Consider the following 18,201-nt stretch of genomic DNA (forward strand, 5'->3'; position numbering starts at 1 on the left):
AGAGGCAATTTAAGGCTTCGACTGTACTTGCAAAACCCATCCCCCTGTACCAAGGATTACGCACAACCCCACGTGAGCTGGTGAGGAGCCTGGCTTCCTACAGCCACCTACAATACTAAATGTGTTGTAGTCTGTGTTTTCTTAGAGCTCCACCACCCAAAGCCCAGCAATTCTGTGAGAATCAAGACTTTAATAAGAACAGATTTAGCTTCTGCGTGTATAGAGAAGGGCAAAAAGCCACCAGAGCCAGGAATCATGACTTCTAAGACTCCCCAGAAAACATAAAAGGAGTTATTTTGTGGATGATCTGGAAGTGGCAATACGCACCTGCACCGCAAGCAGCCCCAAATCCCCAGTTTTGGGCAAAACTACCACCTTTTCCCTTCAACCTCTTCCCAGCCCACGCAAAAATTAACAGAACTTCTCCACCTTTCAACTGGTAGTTCAAAACAAAAAAAAGACTTTAATTTATACAAAACAAAACCATGTGTAATCAGTTGAACAACATTGACTGTACAAAGGAATAAAAAAATAAAAGGATAGTCCAAAAAAAACAACTCAGGAATGGTACAAGTGTTGGAGAGCAGCTACAGACTAGTGTTGACATCAGATGCAAGAATCTTTTCCTTTTAAATTATTTAAAAAAAAGAAAAAAAAAGTTTTTTGCTGAGCAATTCCTCTAAGTAAATCTTTCATCCTCACTGGAGACTGGATCTGTTGAGACCTTGGGGAGGGGTGTGTGGGGGGGTGGAAAATCAACTGCAGGGAAAAAGGCATGGGGAGGTGTCACACATGGCAAAGCCAAACCAAGCAGAGGTACATCAAGTTTTTCTAGACATGCAGCAGCTTTGTGATTTCAGAAAGGAAACCTTCGTCCCTCTTCACCCCACACACCGGTGCCCGGGAGCAGCCCGGCAAAGGGACCCCGCGGTGCCCAGATGATGTTTTTCCAGGAGAAGTCGCCTTTTGCAGTGCCGATCACCTGTTGGCTGTATATCCCCAGGCTGCTGAGCCAGCGATTGTCTTCTGCTGTGTGTTAAGTGATGGGAAACAGGTGCCAGCCATCCCAGACAGGTTCTCGAAATCCCCTGGCCTTCGCGCCACCGCGCCGAGCTCGGCTGCGGCTTTGCTCTTGAGCCAAACCACCACTACAAAGGATTCTTCTCCCCCCTCCATCTGCCTGGGGTTTAATTCTCTCCTCGCTCATTTGAGCTGGGCAATAAAGCACGCTAGAGATGAGCCAAGAGACCTACCCCTGTATTGTATTTTGTTCTGCAGGGCGGGGAGGGGGAAGGCTCCTTCACCTCCCAGGTCGGCTCAGAAGCAAGGGGAAGGAGATGTCCCCCGTGGAGGGATGCGCCCCTCTACGCTGCCTGAACAAAGCGGGTCCGTCGGCCGCGCGGGAGCCGCTGCGGCTTCATTCTGCCCATGCAATGCAACAAGCTGCTCTGGGGCGTGGGGGGAGAAGAGCAAGCCCAGGCCTTGAGGAGTTGCTAACAACCAGGAGGAAGATGGCAGCACTGTACCGGCTGGTCTCCTCACTGAGGAGACCGGCCCAGCAAAAGCAAAAGCAGTTCACTTTCTACTATGCTACTCAAAATCTACACGTCCTGGCCGCCTATGAGAATCTGTCAACATCGCTTAGTGCCACCGCCAAGGCCCGCTTAGCTTTTGGAATAAAGGCTAGGTGTTATTTCTAAGTTTCCAGGTGAATTTCCAGCACAGATCAGCCATGGGGCAAAGCCAGGGAAGCGCGTGCCCTTGCTCGACAGATCTTCTCCCAGAGCACATGCACATCTCAAGCTCTTGCCGCTGAGCACGCACGCCCCTCTAAAATCCAGGAGCGGTCCTACAGAGCAAAGTGGTTTGCTTTCCCAGTTTCCTGGTGCTGCCACAAGAGCCGAGAGCATTTGCCACAATGGGACCTGGGGTCCACTGTTTCCCCACACAAACCTCTTCCACCTTCCCAGTCCCTGGCTCCTTCACGCTCCAGTGGGAAAAGCTGCTCGTGTCCTTTCCCCACTTTCATCTAGGAGAAGCCACAGCAATGCTAGCTCAGGCAGAATGTCCTTGGAAAAGCAAAGCAAGAAGCAGCCAGGATTCCGGGGCTGTCACGCGGGATGGCATCGCAGATGGAGGGCTCTGGAAGCGACGGCCAAGGTTTTGCAGCAATAAGGGACAAAATTCAGCGTTCTTCCTCTGCTTTAGGTGCGACGCTTCTACCTTCTGCTCCTCAGTCCCCCATCAGCCATGGATCAGAAGGTGCGAAGCGAGCAAGGCATCAGTCTGACCTCAGAACTGTCTCTTCGTCCTGCCTGCCGAAAACAAACCCTGAGACCCTGGCCTCTCCACTCTGCCTCTCGATCCACTTACGTCCCGCCCTGCCTTCAGCACTCACAAGTTTTAGCAAATGATCAGAATAGAGCAGCTTGGGGTATGTTACACACAAATTGTTCTTTCCTTCTGCATACGTAGTATTTAAAAAAAAAACAGCACAAGCCCTGGTGGGGATTGAAAGTCTCTTAAAGCATCTGTATATTTTCATCAGAAAATCCTCCACTTCTCCCCTTTGCTGACACTGGGAAAGTTAATCCAGTGCTTGTATTTACATGGCTGCATAAAATTTTCCCTGACTGCTTCTTAAAAAAAAACCTTAAAAAACAAGTGATATATATATATGTATAATATTTACATAAATAAACGAAGAAGGCAAGCAGACTGCTTCCCTCCCCTTGCCTTGTTTTCTTTTTTTTCTTTTTTTTTTTTTTTTTTTTTTTTTTTGGCAACAGCAGGTTAACATCCTGGTGAAAACTGTCATTAATCCCCTGTCCCCATTTCTTTTTTTTCTACATCCAACGATCACTATTGCACCAGCAATCTGTTCAGGAGTCCAAGAGTTAAAGTTGCAGCAGAGACTCTCCTTGCCTACTCCCTTAAGCCTCTCAATCTTCCATTAAATCCATTTCTCCATTGAGACTGGATGAGCTTTTTTTCCCCTTCCCCCCTCCCCAACCCGGCAGCTGCTGAATTTTCCACCCCAGGCCAAGAGGCAAAGCCCAAAGCATTCTTGGAGGGTCACTTGGCAGAGTCCTCTCCCCGCCAGCGCTGTGAGATCCAGCCAGCACCACGCTTCCTATGCAAAGCCAAAACGTGAGCCCATTCCTAACGCTTGTGCGTGCCATCGGAAAAGCAACCGCGGCCCATCCGAAAGGATCCAGTCGAAAAGGGTTAAGTGTGCAAACAGCTGTACATCGGTGGGTGGGTGTGGATACGTTAGAAGCTCACGGCACGTCCATCCTGCTAAGAGATCTTGCAGTTGTTGCGTGAGCAGTTCTGTGGGGGGCTCTGGGGCGGACGAATTGATTTGGATCTCTTCAAGCTGTTACCTTTGCTGCTGCTCCCACCCCCACTGCTGGCCAAGGAATACGACCGGCCATGCATCATCACCGCGTTCATCCCGTTGGCCATCGAGAAGGATTTCAGGTGACTCTTGATGGTGACGGGCAACGGCAGCTTGTCGATGAGGTGGACTGGGGTGCAGGAAACGATGGCTCGGCAGCACAGGTCCTGTAAGCTGAACACTGGTGGGAGAAAAGACAAGACGGTCAAAGGCCAAGAGATTTCAAGGGCTGCCTTCTCCCCGCAACTATTCCTTATGCTGCGCAGCTCCTGCTCCTTTGGGGAGAGGCGTTAATAACGATTGCATAGGCACCTTGAATAGAAAGCGGATTAGTTAGGACAAAAACTTAGGAAACCCCAGGTAAGCTCTGCTGTTGGGAGGTTAGTGGTTTGCGAGACACCAGCTTTGGTGTCAACACAGGGCTTAGACACTGCCACCCCTTCTCTCTGCAGCAGTGCCTTGCTCACATTCCTGCCAGACACTTGGCTTCTCCGGCCATCGTTTGGCAACCAGAAGGATGTGCCCAGGGAAGGAGGCAACAGGGTCAGCAAGCCCTGAAGCAGGACAGTCTCACTTGGGACCTATTAAGAGAGCAGCAGCCACAGGGCTGGCTCTCTGCAGAAGACCTGCAGCAACAGAGATCCCACCAAGCCAGAAGACGACTGCCCTTTCAGGCTTCCCAGTGTCCTCTTAGTTCAGCGTACATCATGTGAGCCTGCTCTGGGAAGTCTACTTGGAGAGGATTTCCCAGCAAGCAACCACACGAGGGCACGCTTTCACCTCCAGCCTGCCGCAAAAGCCACGCTGCCTTTCCCAAGCAGGCAGCCCCTATTGCCAAGCAGGCAGCCAGCAGGTACAAGTCCTGCCTCGGGAGGAGGTTCAGGAGAGGTCTGCGAATGCCATGCAGCTCCTCCTGCTCGCCATCTGCCCACGATGGATGACCTGGAAGCCAGGTCAGGGGCAGGAGCCCAGGCAGACAATTTGGTGACTGGGGCTGGCAAACAGGATTTTCCCTCCCTTGTGAGCAGGAGATGAGGATCCATATGAAGGCAGGTCACCCCAGGCGCGCAAGTCTCCTGCTGCTCAGACTCCCAGTGGGGCACACTGCTACCTCCACCCAGGAACGTGGGACCTAAGACTATTTTGCTTCAAATGCAACAGGCCGAGACATAATGTGGAATCTGCTTGCAGTATGCCCCACTGCAGCACATGTGCCTGGATATACGGAATACCCCAGCCCACTGGTGCACGCTGACAGCAGGGACATGATTTAGTCCCTTTCAGCTCCTTGGGCTCACTCTGCTTCCACATCCCTCCAAAACAGGAGACACAGGCTCAGGCAAGGGTAAGGACAGAGGCGCTTACGCCTGGATTCATCCCACACAGCCATTTGATTGAAGTACTTTCAAGTTGTGAGCTTAATTGCCCTCAGCCTCATCCAGAATAAGTGGAGAGGTGTAGGATGCCCTGGAGCAATTCAGATCCTAGACATGCTGAACTGCCCTCTGGAGCTGCCCGTCCCACACCGCTGCCTGCTGGGTTCCTGCAGGCGTGCAGGCAGCTTGCTGTGGCTCAGCTTCAGCTTGTCCATCCTGAGGCATTTCACCATGTCAGGTGCTTTCAGATCCCACAGTTACTAATAAACACACCTCCTACCTAGGCAGTCAGTCCTATCCCTCCATTTCAGCCCAGCCAGCTCTCGTGCCTTCCCCATATGGAGCACCTCTCTCGCTACTGACCTCTGTTGGGTCTCCAAATCTTCTCCATGCCATGCCGCATGAGGACGATACGGGACAACTCCGTAAAGGACTCTATGACGTTGAAGTTGCACAGGGGGCTGACTTCAAAAAACGTCATGCAGTTCTTCTCCGCGTAAGCCCGGGCTTGCTCCGTTGGCACCTGCCGCTTGAAGGCGAGGTGAAGCCTGTTTCCCACCAGGATCCGAGGGACACCTGGGGCATGCTTAAACAAGGAAAAAAGTGGAGAAATCATGGTTTGTCCTTAGCAAGGGCAGCCTACACCCAGTATTCTGCTTACCGGCAACAGCAGTGAAGGGCAAAGAAATAGAAACTGCTCTGTGACCGACGGGGACTCCTACATGCCAAGGAAAACTAATTTATCCCTGCCACAGTCTGATTTACAGGGAAGCTTCCTATCTTTCTTGACCACTCCCAAGCCCTTTCCTACTACTCTGGATTTATACAGAGGTGGAGGGCAGACACTTGTCTCCTTGCTTATTAGTGGACTGCCATCATTTCCTCTCCACAGCAGAACCATTCTTGTCCCTGTATCAGAGGTGGCATCTCAGGTGATACCTCCCCAGATTTTTGCTATAGACCACTGCATGTGTTCTTCCATTCAACTTACCTCATCTATTTCCTTTATCCATCGGTCTATCCCATCAAAGGACCAGCGATTAGTGATGTCATACACCAAGAGAATTCCCTGGTGGAAGAAAATCAGGAGCAATCAAGAAGTTTCATAGTAGGCAAAATGAAAGGGAGACACACCTGAAAAACCGCCTCCATATGCAGAAACCAAAAGGCCAAGAGAGAGAACATTGCTCCAGCTGCACTATTCGTATGCTTGCTAGGGCAAAAATTGGGACACCAGGCCTGTAATAACTCAGTCCCAGACTACTAGGGAAAGTTCTACTCCTGTTTTGGCTTGAACATCCACCAAATCATTTCCAAAGGAACAGTCTCTACGCAGGAAGAGGAACTGCCTTGGTGACCGTGTATCTGGAGGAACAAAACACACCCTCCTCCTGCCACAAATCTGATACAAACTCACTGAGGCAGAAACATTCTTTTTCTTTTCCCCTTACACAGAACCAGCTGCATTCAGTGGTAGGATGGTAGCAGAACATGACGAAGTTCATGAAGCATGTTTTCAGCATGTTTTCCCTCTCCAGAACCTGTCTCATTCTGTTGCCTCTTTGCTGGCAAAGAAGAAGTTGGGTGATGCCAATAAGCAACACAGCATCTCTGCAGGACTGAGACCTCATGACCAGGATCCACGCTGGGCTTTGCTGAAGGCAGCCGGTGTTGTTAATTGTCACTGCTGCACTGGCAGAGAACGAACATAGTACAGCGATACCGGCAAACCCCAGAGGGTCAGATCAAAGGTCTTGCTGTAAGACGTTCCCCCAGGCCCTTTATTCTGGCAATAGGTACCTACAGCATCCTCAGGCCCACTTCCATCTTCCCTGAACACCACCCACATCCACAATTCACTTCCCAGTCACCTCTCAAGGTGCAGCACAATGATGCTGGCAACCAGGACAGGCACAAGTCATGTCAGGGAAGCTTGTGCCTGCAGCTGTGATGACATGGAGCAGCACCTCAGAGAGTCTCCCCCCTCGCCCTGAGCTCAGCTAGCAGGATGCAGGACCACGACCAGACTGCTGGCCACCATTCTGGTCTGCAGCAACTCCTACCAAGTGAGCTTTTTTTGAATCAAAGTATTTCTGAGGATAGACACAAGGAAAGTAGGCTATGCACGGCCCTGCAGGCACACAAGTCAACACATCAGGAGCTGCCTCTCAGTACCGGTTGGGCACATACAGCATTTAGAGAATTGTCTTAAGCAGCAGCCTTTCCGCAACTCTCCCATGATTTTTTTGACTTCTTGTCACTCTCTTCTTTGCAATCAAGGACATTTCAAGTGACAACAGGCACTTCAAGATTACTTCACAGAATTGCAGTTGAAGATGCCCTGAAATGGGAACTACAAAGGAACAGATGATCTCGCACTGCGAGAGGAGGCACCCCAGCTGGGAACGCAGTGCTGAGTGAAAGGTAACCCAGCACCAGTAAGACTAAGCTAAAGGCAAAACAAACCAGTCCGAGCTAGACTCCAGGATTACAGATCATTTAGCAGCATGCTCAGCAGAACCAGTCTTCTCTGAATCAGGGGTGTCCTCTAGGAACAGCCGTCCCTACGGCAAGTCCCCAGCGCAAGCAAAAGAGATCTCAAGTTGGCAAATGAAAGTCTCAGCTGGCAGCCTAGTCCTCCCTAGGAGATGCCTAGATACAGGACAGTGAAGGAATAAGCTGACAAACCGCCTAGCATCTGTCCCGGTACAAGTCAGAGACCATCAAGCACCCTCACACACCAGTGGAGTTGCTCTTTTAATTCATTGAAATGGCAGATCCACTACACAGATGGGAAACACAAATTACCCAGTCCTCCTGAAACACAGGTTTACAATATTTGCTGCTACCAAAGCCTGTGATGAACTGGGGGAAGCCTGTACAGAAGCCGTGTACATGATATATCTCAAGTTTATGAAAAAACAATCATCAGCATGAGATCTGGAGCACACGGGCATCATAAATGCCAAGACATCTGAGCAACAAAGGCACTTGAATCCTTATAATAAAGTCCTATCTTGAGCCGACACTTGAAGTGTTCCCTCCACTTGGAAAAGCAGCCTTTCTCCGAGTATGCTGGGTGTGCCTCGACTTTGTTTGCCTTTCTCCCACAGCTCTTTCAGAATAAGCACCTCTCAAAAAGCCTGCCCAATGTCTTAACTTTTAAAAGTCTCGGTTGGAACAATTTGATTCTTGAGCTTTAACCCCAACCTCCTTACACAGCTCTTTCACCCCAGGCAGTTGCTCTCTGGGAAAAGCTTACTTTTTCTGTCCTTGCTGACCCTCCAACATCTAAGCATCTGTGTGTGTACCATTTGCAGAAAGGCCCAACTGTACAAAAAAAGGGGAGAGAGTACAAAAGGCAAGTCTTGTATGGTGGGTTGGTTTTCACGTTTGACAGTCCAACATGAAGAGCGAGCCCTTCAAAGTTTGGTTGTTCTGAGGGACCTGACGATGAGTTTTCATAATTTCAGAAGTATTTGGCGGAAGGGGCACATGCATCTTCAGTTTCCTCCAAGGAAAGTGTGGAGCTCACGCCTAGACTCTGTAAATTTTTACAGTGTCATTTTTAGAACAATCAGAAAACTTCATACTCAAAAGGAATTGGAGGTTGTTTTTGTTTTGGAGGAGAAGAAAATCAGTTTCTCCTAGGTTTAGGTAGGAAAAAGTAAGGAGGAACTAATGATTTTCCATAATTAAAAAATTCCATAAAACCAAAGATACTGCTTTTCAAGAACCCAATCAAACAAATACCTACTACCAGATACATCATATTTTAAGTGCCTTTTGGGGGGGGGGGACAGGAGGGACACGGACAGACACTCCTCCCTTTTTGGAGGGAAGAGACTCTGAGCTTTCTTTTTTTTTTTTTTTCCTCTCATTTTTGTTATGTTTGTTTTGACTTCTAGCTTCCAAGGCCGCACGTGTGAATGAGTGAGAGTCAGGAAATAACAAAGCAAAAAGTTTGATGACCCCCTTCCAAGACAAACTGCCAGCAAGTTAAATGAAGTCTACTTATTTTATTTCTGGATTGACAAATTCCTTTAGCCAAGAGAAACAGACCCAAGATCTAGTTTGTGAAGACTGCTTCTGCCAGAAATATGCTCTAGGAGGAGAGAGTTTTTAAGCTTGCTGGCAGCCCCAGCCTGGATCTTCTTTAAATATGAATAAGGATAAAACATCAGCAAAAATGCAGACCCAAGTTCTCAGGAGCCCGGTGGAAGGTCAAGACCATGATTTCTAAATGCAACACAGTCTGCCAGCTTACCCTCCAAGTCATAACACAGCTCCATGCATGCACATTTACAGTTAAGACTGTCAAGGAAAGCTTCCAAAAGGTCAGAAGACATCAAGGCCGAGCTGTCTAATGCCTTGCTTCTGTCCTCATCCTCCCCAGCATGGGTATTAAGACCAGCTTTATTGTAACTCAGCAGAAGATGGAGGAAGCAGTCTTAAAAACCTCTGGCCAGCTCATGGTGCTGCCAGATAACCTCGTGCTTCTTCCAAGTAGCACTGGCATGCTCCAGACACCACGTTTCTAGAGCACACATCCCAAATACAGTTTGTCATTACCATTTTCTCCCCTAGAGAGAACAGTACACAGACATGCACGCAGACAGGGAGCTGGCTCCATCTCTGCAGACAGTTCCAAGTAAGATCTGTCGGTTTTTTCTTTTTTTTTTTTTTTTTAAAAAAGTCCTCTTTGGAATAATGTGCAGAGAATTTTAATTTACTCAACTAGACAAATGTACAGTTTCCCATTTGCAGCCTAAATTGTTCTCTAAGTGCCTAGATGGCTGTCAACACCGTAATATCTCCATACTTCTCAACTTTTAGTTTCACAAAGCACCTTTGTAAGTGTTATGCACCCCAGGTTCCCACAGCATGAAGTGAAAAGCTGCATAACTCAGGTTCTCAAATCAAGAGTATTCTGGACCCCTCACCAACCCTCCAACAGCCTTTCTTCTTTTTCTCCTCAACCTGCCTACAGGCTTCTGTGTGAGGTGGAAGACAACTGGACTCATCCCCAGACCTGTCTCAGGGCTTTTCACAATTGATTTTCAAAGTTCATTTCCACTCTGTTTTAGTTCCACACTACTGGGATTGGCACGACCGTAAGCATACCAGCAACAGAAATTTCCACATGAGTACGTTGTGTAAAGAACAAGGAACACAGAGAGATCATCTGTTATTGTATTGAGCAGCACACGTAGACACTTACTCTGCCAAAACCCAAACTTGTTTTCAGCAGGAGCTTACACAAAAATCTGTCCACATAACCGAGGGGGGGGGGGGGGGGGGAGCAGGTTTGAAGTATCATCTCTCTCTGCTTGCTGCAAGTTTAGACCAGGCTTATAAGCAATAAGCTTTTAAAAGTGAAAGAGAAGCAGCATGCTCACCCATCACTGCAAAGCAGACTCCTCCAAAGAAGCTTCTCATATGCTTTAGGATCTGGATCTCCAGCCACTTGCACAAGCACACAAGAACACTGCTGGGAGGAAGCAAGTGCTCACACGACTGCCAAAGACCTCAGCTTGGTGCAGTGCAGGCAGATGACAGGGTGGCCAGGAAAGCATCACTCGCTGGTATTCTCCATCGATGGAAAAAAACTATTGCTGAAGAAGGCTAGAAGATCCCTCAGACTGCATTTCTCAGGCCCACAGGACAAAGTAAACCATAAACAAAACAGCAACCAGAACACTTTGTCTCTCCTGCCTGCTCTTTTGGAGCTACTGTTGGTCATGGCTTTCCAGCAGGCACCTCAAACCTTGACTCATGGGCAATTACATCCTGCTGCCAAACCATTTCCCAACAGCATAACACACTGCAGGGGGGTTATTTATCACCAAGCTTTTGATAAACATTTTGGCAGGTAGGGCAGACTCCTCCAGCAGCTGGACAACCCCATCAAAATGACCTGAGGCAGGTAAGGTATTTGCAGCGATCAAGCAAGCTGTAAGGTAGAGCAAAGTCTACATCTCAGTCTGCTGAGCTGCCAAAAAAAGCCACCACCTTCCTGAATACTAAGAAGCCCTGAACAGGAGAAACGGCAACTACTCAAATCACCTGCCTAAGCAGAACTCAACAATATTTATTATTCTGTTAGGGCTACAGCTTTGCTGTAAGATGGGAGCATTTGTCAATGTTGGTTATGGCTTCCTGTAGATGATCTGAAACTATTCATGAAGGATCTTCAGTATCACACTGTCTCGGAAGAGTTGGCAAGCCACATTTCCACTGGTACATGAGGACATCAGGAATGATACTGGCACTGCTTCTTCCTCGCTAGATCAGAAAGCGCCACCACAACTCTCTCTCCCCTCCGTGATGACTCTTAGAATAGCTAGCATTTGCTCACAGCAGCCAGAAGAGCCACAGCTGCACACAACAGTTAAGATCAGCGTGCCAGCTCTGCTGTCAGTATGATTGAGAACTTATAACCAACTAGAAAAAGCCAAAGAGCAGAAGTCCAAGAGCAAAATCAAAGATTTCTGAAGCACCTTTAAGCATCACTAAATGCCTTTCACCATATGCTATGCTGCAACAATTAATATAAAAATCCTCCTGCAATACAGCAAGCTCCAGACTCCCCAGGTTTGTTCTGCAGGTTGCAACACTACTGGGTTTCCATCTCTACCCACCCCCAGCCCTGCAGTCACCATGACGTGGCTTGCACACTCTCCCTGCCTTACCAGTGCCTAGAGGCCAGTGCTCTGCTATCCCAGACACGATTGCTCCTCTTTTGCCCCAAAGTGAGACCCTGAAGCAATGTGGTCAGGACTTGCTGGCTCAACAGACCCTATGAGGGAAGGGATGATGAAAGCAGCTGCGAGAGAAGGGCAACTCAAACCCCAGGCAAGAAACAAGAGGGGGATCCCAGGCATACCAGTATGCCACAAACCTCCACCTTGAGCCAAAGAGCATATTGCATGCCTAATGAGATCAGCTAGGCAGGGAAGGAAAGCAAGACAGATCTGTGATCCTCAAAGCAAATCCTGAGGCAAAAGCAGCTGGTCTGCCTTGGATGAAAGAAGGGACTGGTCCTCATCTGAAGCCAGCTCATCAAGGACAGTGAAGCTATTTTACTTCGTAAGTTTTCAAGAGGAAGAAGTTCCTGCTGAATATGAAAGCCATATGGCTATGTATCCAGGCAAGTGGTGCGGAGTCTAAATTGGGGAAGGCATTGAGGTGCTCAAGAAGAGGCCTTTGGGGAGGGACTAGCCTGAAGTCCAGACTGAGCAATGCATGAGGCTGTGTTGGGGGGGAAAGGAAAACTCCTGAGAAAGTCTGCTCCCTATTTGGAGACTGGTTTTCCACTTTTCAACCTTTCCAGGGTTTACTTCAGAAGATTCAATTCTTATCACTACACTTGTGAAATTAAAAGGTGTGGGGGGGGGAAAGTCAGGTGCACGTGGGGGAAAGTTGGGTGTGCTTCCCTTACTTGAAGGCACTTTTCATACCAAGTATTCTCTTAAGCACTGGCTATTCAGATAGTCTCACCCTGTTCTCAGACACCCCTGTAAGGGCTGCCAGGTTGCTGGGACCAGCCTCCTGCTCTCACAGCTAACCTGTCAAAGTCCTCTTTGGAAACTCATTCTTCAAGCTCCCCTTGTGCTCTTTATGGGAAGTGCAATTCAGAGTCTCAGTCCTCTACTCAGTGAGAACCCTCTGCTAATTTTCAGCGAGAAGCTGCTCGTGGCCAGTTTATACCAAGCTGTTCTTGTACAAATATTACACTCCATTTTAAACAGTGCTTTTCCCACCCTGGCATCTCTCTTCTCTGCTGCATTAAATCTTCCTGTGCTTTTGGCTTGTTAGGTTCAAAAGCTGTTTCTCTTGCCTCCGACTGGTTTTGCATCAGGGTTCCTACAGCAGAAGTCTTGAAGTCTGATGATACCAAGAGAGGAAAGCAGAGAGCTGAAGCAGAGAAGTCAGTACAGCACGCAGCATTAGATACATTTTGAAGAAATAACAGGGCTTGTGAGCATTTTCTCTCTTTTCCCCTGAGAATACACTGGGTTAAATTGTCTTTATGCTAAGGCTATGCCAGAAGAGGTTAGCTTCTGCACAGTGAAAACAACTGGAGGTGTTGAAGTCCATTCTCACAGTCATACAGGCATTTGTTATTCAAAACAAACAGTCCTCTTGCTTTAGTTAACCATTAAGAGTTTAAATTAAGATACTTTCCTCTTCCATTGAAAGATGTGGTGAGTTATTTGAGAGAGACAGTATCTGTACTCCTGCTAATACAGGAATATTGCTGCATCGCCACATGGCGGCCAATCACTTGATGCTGAAACCAATCTAAGTTCTTCTCCAAGCTACCTGGAAAAGACTGTACAAGGACTCTAGTCATTAGTCTTCAAGAAGCATCCACTTTTCACTGTGCTTAATCTCATGAACACTTTCAGATGGCAATGGAGCTATTTCACTTGGGAACTACCCCTCTTCCTACTGGGCAGGCTTGCTATTTTGGGCTGTTTTGTTGTTTTGAAGGGTAAGGGTTGACTATTTTGGCAGATCAGGATTAAGGCATCACAACAGTATTTTGGAATAGGCATTTGTTGCACAAGCAGAATGCAGGCCTTGAGGAAAAGGTGTAAGCTACACCTTGCTGCGCAAGTAAGCTCCATACCCCAGCATTCAGCAATAAAGCACTCACATTAAAGGTCCCTCTGCCTGGCTGATGAGGTTTGTTGTCTCTCAGACTCACTCCTTGGAAGGGGTAAGCAGATAAGATGGATAAAGGCAAGCCTTGCAGAAGTTCCGGTGAGAGTTCCTAAAGCAATACTGATAAATACAGCAGAAGGGCAAGACATTGCCTCCAAAGCAAAGAAAGTCAAGAACTTCATTTTGAGAAAGGTAGATGAAAGCAATCTTCAATTTCAAACTTAAGGTCAGCCAGATACACAATACTTTATGGCATCCACTGTCAAACACTAGCATCTAGGGAAAACAGGCTACAGGAACCCAAAGGATGCACTGTGCAAGTGCCTTACGGTTCCAGTTTCTAGACAGATGTGTACCTGTCTCTCCATCCAGTTCAAGTATTCTTATCGCTACTTTTTTCACCCTTCCCGTCTGCCCCAGTTCGCTATATGGTGGCAGCAGCTACGAGTTCTGGCATGTGGGTGCAGGCTCTGCTGGGTGCAGACTTGTGGAGACGCAGCACTTGCTCCGAGGAGCTCACAGTCTACACGAAGGGGAGAAAGTCTTCTGTACAGCAGCCTGGAAAAGCAGGTCACGCTGCAGACAGGGGTAAAAGCTCTCAAATGATATTTCTGGACACATTAGTTGGGAAGCTTGCTGCTTTCTATTACCAGTTTGATCTGGGCATCTGACACAGCCAGGTCTCAGAAAAAGACTGACCAAAGCTAAGTTACGTGGTTATCAGAAAACCACACTGACTGATTCTGAACCTTTATAACTGGTAAGGGAAGTGACACGATGTCAAGCCCACCGGTTATACTAGGATTGAAGCTCTAGACTTTTCTCAAGTGTAGTAAGGGCAAAGGGAAGCTTGAAGATAAACTCAATCACACGGGACTGAGCATGCGAACGGGAGATCCCGTACTCTCCCACTGAAGGAGGCACGCCCCAACACTTCTTGCCTTGCACCTCTGCAAGCACCAGGAAATTGGCCTCCGCTTCAAAGGAGCTGCCTCAAAGCATCCACAACCCCAGAGATTGCACAAACAAGAATAAACATGACACCAGAGGAGATATCAACAGCACACCCCAGGCAAAGTGCTCTCATGTGTACAGCACAAGTGAATTTGCAGGGAAAGAGAGCATGACGGATTTTGCCAGTTAGCAAAGCAAAAGTCTACAGACACAAGGAGCAAAAAGCCAAGAGCAGTAATGGCAAGAGCTTGAATAAAAGTGGCAAAGTTTCCCAAAGGCTGGGAAGCTGCCAGGATAGTGGCACAGTCAGGAGGTTGATATATAGCTTCCGACTCTTAGTGCCTAAGAGAGGAGGAATTTTCTCCAAAGTTTTCCAAGTTGGAAACAAAAGGAAAAATACAGTATTTCATTTAGCTTAGGGAGACTTTATCCTGGAGGGATCCTATCACATTACTAAAAGGACGACAATAAAACAGTAAGAAAGCTCTATTAACTAACTGCAGTTTTTCAGAGGACCACAAGATTTTTCTGCTGTTCAGAATCTAGATGCTATTCTGGAGCAGGGCCCAAAGGAGAAACTCAAAACGTAATGCTCTGTCTCATGTTTTAAGTAAGGTACTTTACGATCCAATTGAGCTGCTCTAGTTTCAAGTCTGCTTCAAACATGCAAGTAGGAGCCACCCTATTTTTGGAACTGACTTGAAGACAACACAGACTGGAAGAACTCCACTGGGAAAGCCAATGTCATATTTAAACAATTTTGACAAACCTCAGAAAGTATGAGCTCCCACATTAAAGCTAAGGCAGATCCAGAGCTAGAATTGCCTTGTCCTCTATAACGCCATCTTCTCAGCCCTTTTCTAGAAACTAATACTGAATATAGTCCGTAACAGACCTTTTCTGTAAGAGTCTAGGAAAGTCTGTCATTTACTCCCCTCTCTTCCAGCATTTTATAAAAACAGAATACCAGGCAGCAAGATAACATGCAGCCCCTCTTGGCATTTACATAGATCCCATGCTTTTGATGCTTGATGCATTCCTCTTCAGAGCTCTTTACTGTGGCACGAAAAGATTTTTACAGCCTAAAGGAAAAGCAAGTGTGCCCCATCGAAGCACTAAGAACAGCACTTACCTGGGCTCCTCTAGAGTAGGATCTGAAAATGGTGCAAAATCTTCCTTGCCCTGATGTGTCCCTGCAACAAAGAAAAGTTACAGCTACGAAACTTGGAGAATTGAATCCCACACTGCGTATCTCCTGTTGGACCTAAACAAATATAAATAAATATCAGCGTTGATTTTATTAGATCTTTAGAATATGTGTGGTACCCACACTGCTCTGCATGGTGTTTTTGGGGGAGAATTGGTGCGTGCATCACCACCTCTGGTTACAGTCAGACACACTCCAGAGGTCCTTGCTGTCATCGTGCTTCCCATGAAGAAGGTACAAACCAAAGCCACTCAGCTTCAGTACTAGCTTATGATGTATAAGGATGTAAGTCATTTTACTCCCTTGGGCAAAGGATTTTCTCTCTAGTTCCCCACAGTCCATGGGAGTTCAAAGAGTGAGACTGCAGACCTCTTCTAGTCATGGAGAACAGCTGACCTATCGTAAAATGAACATAACCACTCAAGATATGAGAAACTGTCTTGCGCTGCCTACTTTCATTTATTTTTCCAAACACATTTTAACCAAAAATGAAAGGAAGTTATCTTTATACCCAGATCTCTGACAGACTTGGTTGATCATACCCTACAGAGAGCTCAGGAACAGGACTAGGGGACAGTGTTTCTAGCCCACTGCAACAATAAGGGACTATTCAGTCACTATCATTTGTCCTGACGGCAACTCTTGACATGGTATAAATAAGTCTGACTACATTACCAGCACCTCTCAGTGCCTGCGGGAACATCTGGGACAGTAAGCCAAAGCCCAGCACACTGATTTAACCAGTATATACTAAAATACATCAGGGTAATCAGAGACATGTTATGATGTTTGTCATATCTATTCACTAGGCCAGGATAAAAGACACATTAATGACCACTGAGAAGCCTGATGAATTCCTCAGCCCCAGATTTGCACCAGTTATATGAAAAGGGCATTAACCTCAAGTTCAGAACAGTCATTCTTCAGATATAAAGCCTTCAAAGATCATATTATTGGTCCTGGACATCAATCTAACAGTCTGTGCTTACACCTCCTTCTCCCCCAACAATCAGATATTGGGTTGCATGAAAAAGATTACACTAAAGCATCATAAACTGATGCTACCAGCTTTTCAGGTCCTGTGCTAGTTCTCCAGCTCAAGAATTACAATATAAAAAGGAGAGAGTTTCAAGAGGGAAGCAGTAACCACACATTTGGGGCTGGAGCATTAAAACAGACATCTTACGAGAGACAGAAGAACGTCAGTGGCACATATAAACATACAAGCTAGAAGAGATAAATTAGCTGCTTCTGTTCTTTTGTAAGAAAAATGAAGACATTCAGCTTCAGAGAGCAGGGGTATAATTAAACCACAGAACCACACACTGCTAGAGTCAGTCACTGAGGCTGAGAACATGGCGTTCATTCCTATCTAACAATTCACACAGATTGTTAATACTCCTGTTACTTGTCACAAGCGTTGGTAAAGGTACTATTTAACTTCATGTTTTAGGGTCTGTGTCATTCCCTACTAGATCCGAGTGAAACCCAGAATAGGGGCAGGCTACCTATCCTCCTTCTTTCACCTACAGAATTGCTGTGTCAGCTTCCCAGCAGGTTAAACCTCAGACAAAGCTTGGCCAGAAGGACTCCAGATCTCTCTCTGGTGCTGGCAGATAAGGCAGGGATCACCCCTCCCATGCAGTGTTGTCCCATCTCCATCCCAGTGTCAGGTCACTCCAGTAAGTCCTGCTCTCCAGGGATTTACCATACTCTGACAATAACTTTGAGGTCTATTCACTGCTCCTGTTTTTATTTTCTACTCAAGTCATTGAGAAATACCCAGCTTCTGTAGGGATTAAGGGCTTCACACATTTTTCTTCTCCTCCTTTCCTATTCTTTTGTTTATATTTCTCATCCTAGGATATCAGGAAAATCCAGTATTGCTTCCAAAATAGTACTGTTCCCTCAGCAATTTGAGAGCTGTATGGGAACATGGTCAGGTATGACAGAGAAAGACTGAAGTTGGACTATGCCAGCAAAGAACAGTATGCTGTTTGTGCTACTCAATCGATGGAAAGAAGTCTGGTTTGCTAGACTAACTCACTGATAAGAACAGAGAGCAAGCCTCACCACATGCCTGGGGATGCTCTGTGCCCTCCGCAGCTCAGTACCACATCCCACTAGCAGCACCACGGCCCCTGCTCACTGGTCCTGCGCTCACAGCCAAAGCAGCTCAGAAACACTCACCACAGTTCCAGCTTGACCCTTCTGCCGTCCAACAAGATAGTAGTGGTCTTGTAGTCAATTCCTGAAAGGAAACCAATAAAAAGCTGAGCAAACATTAAGCAGGTCTTCAGAGATGGACAAGAAATCTGCTCTGCCTAGCCAGATCTATCATTTCATGTTTACAGAAAGTGATGTTTTCTCCCACTTGCTCTATTGCGTGTTTGTGGAGGGCTACAGAGACTTCATACAAATAGACCTCTGCTTTAAGGCAAAAACTACTCTTGGGAAGCTCTATCCCTCCTCCCTAAAAATATAGTTAACCCCTAGATTGCTTCTTACTTCTCCATTGTTGGATAAAACATGCTAGGACTCGAGCTGTATGAGATTCAGTGGTCTGTAGCATTATCCCAAGTGACAGGGTTACA

The 18,201-nt window shown here is 47.0% G+C and overlaps 1 protein-coding gene across 1 annotated transcript in view; it reads right to left on the reverse strand.

Annotated features, from left to right (window-relative positions):
* Positions 1-446: 446 nt before the first annotated feature.
* Positions 447-18,201, reverse strand: part of RAB40C (RAB40C, member RAS oncogene family) — a 38,156-nt gene continuing 20,401 nt past the window's right edge. Inside the window, exons 3-7 of the mRNA XM_049791195.1 lie at positions 17,798-17,858; positions 15,533-15,593; positions 5,768-5,845; positions 5,140-5,362; positions 447-3,581 (exon numbers count right to left, since the gene is read on the reverse strand). Coding sequence (XP_049647152.1) covers positions 3,301-3,581; positions 5,140-5,362; positions 5,768-5,845; positions 15,533-15,593; positions 17,798-17,858 — 704 coding nt within the window. The 3' untranslated portion in view covers positions 447-3,300. The remainder of the gene's footprint in view (positions 3,582-5,139; positions 5,363-5,767; positions 5,846-15,532; positions 15,594-17,797; positions 17,859-18,201) is intronic.

The sequence above is a fragment of the Accipiter gentilis genome, chromosome 33, assembly GCF_929443795.1.
Source record: "Accipiter gentilis chromosome 33, bAccGen1.1, whole genome shotgun sequence".
Classification (NCBI taxonomy): Eukaryota; Metazoa; Chordata; class Aves; order Accipitriformes; family Accipitridae; genus Astur; species Astur gentilis.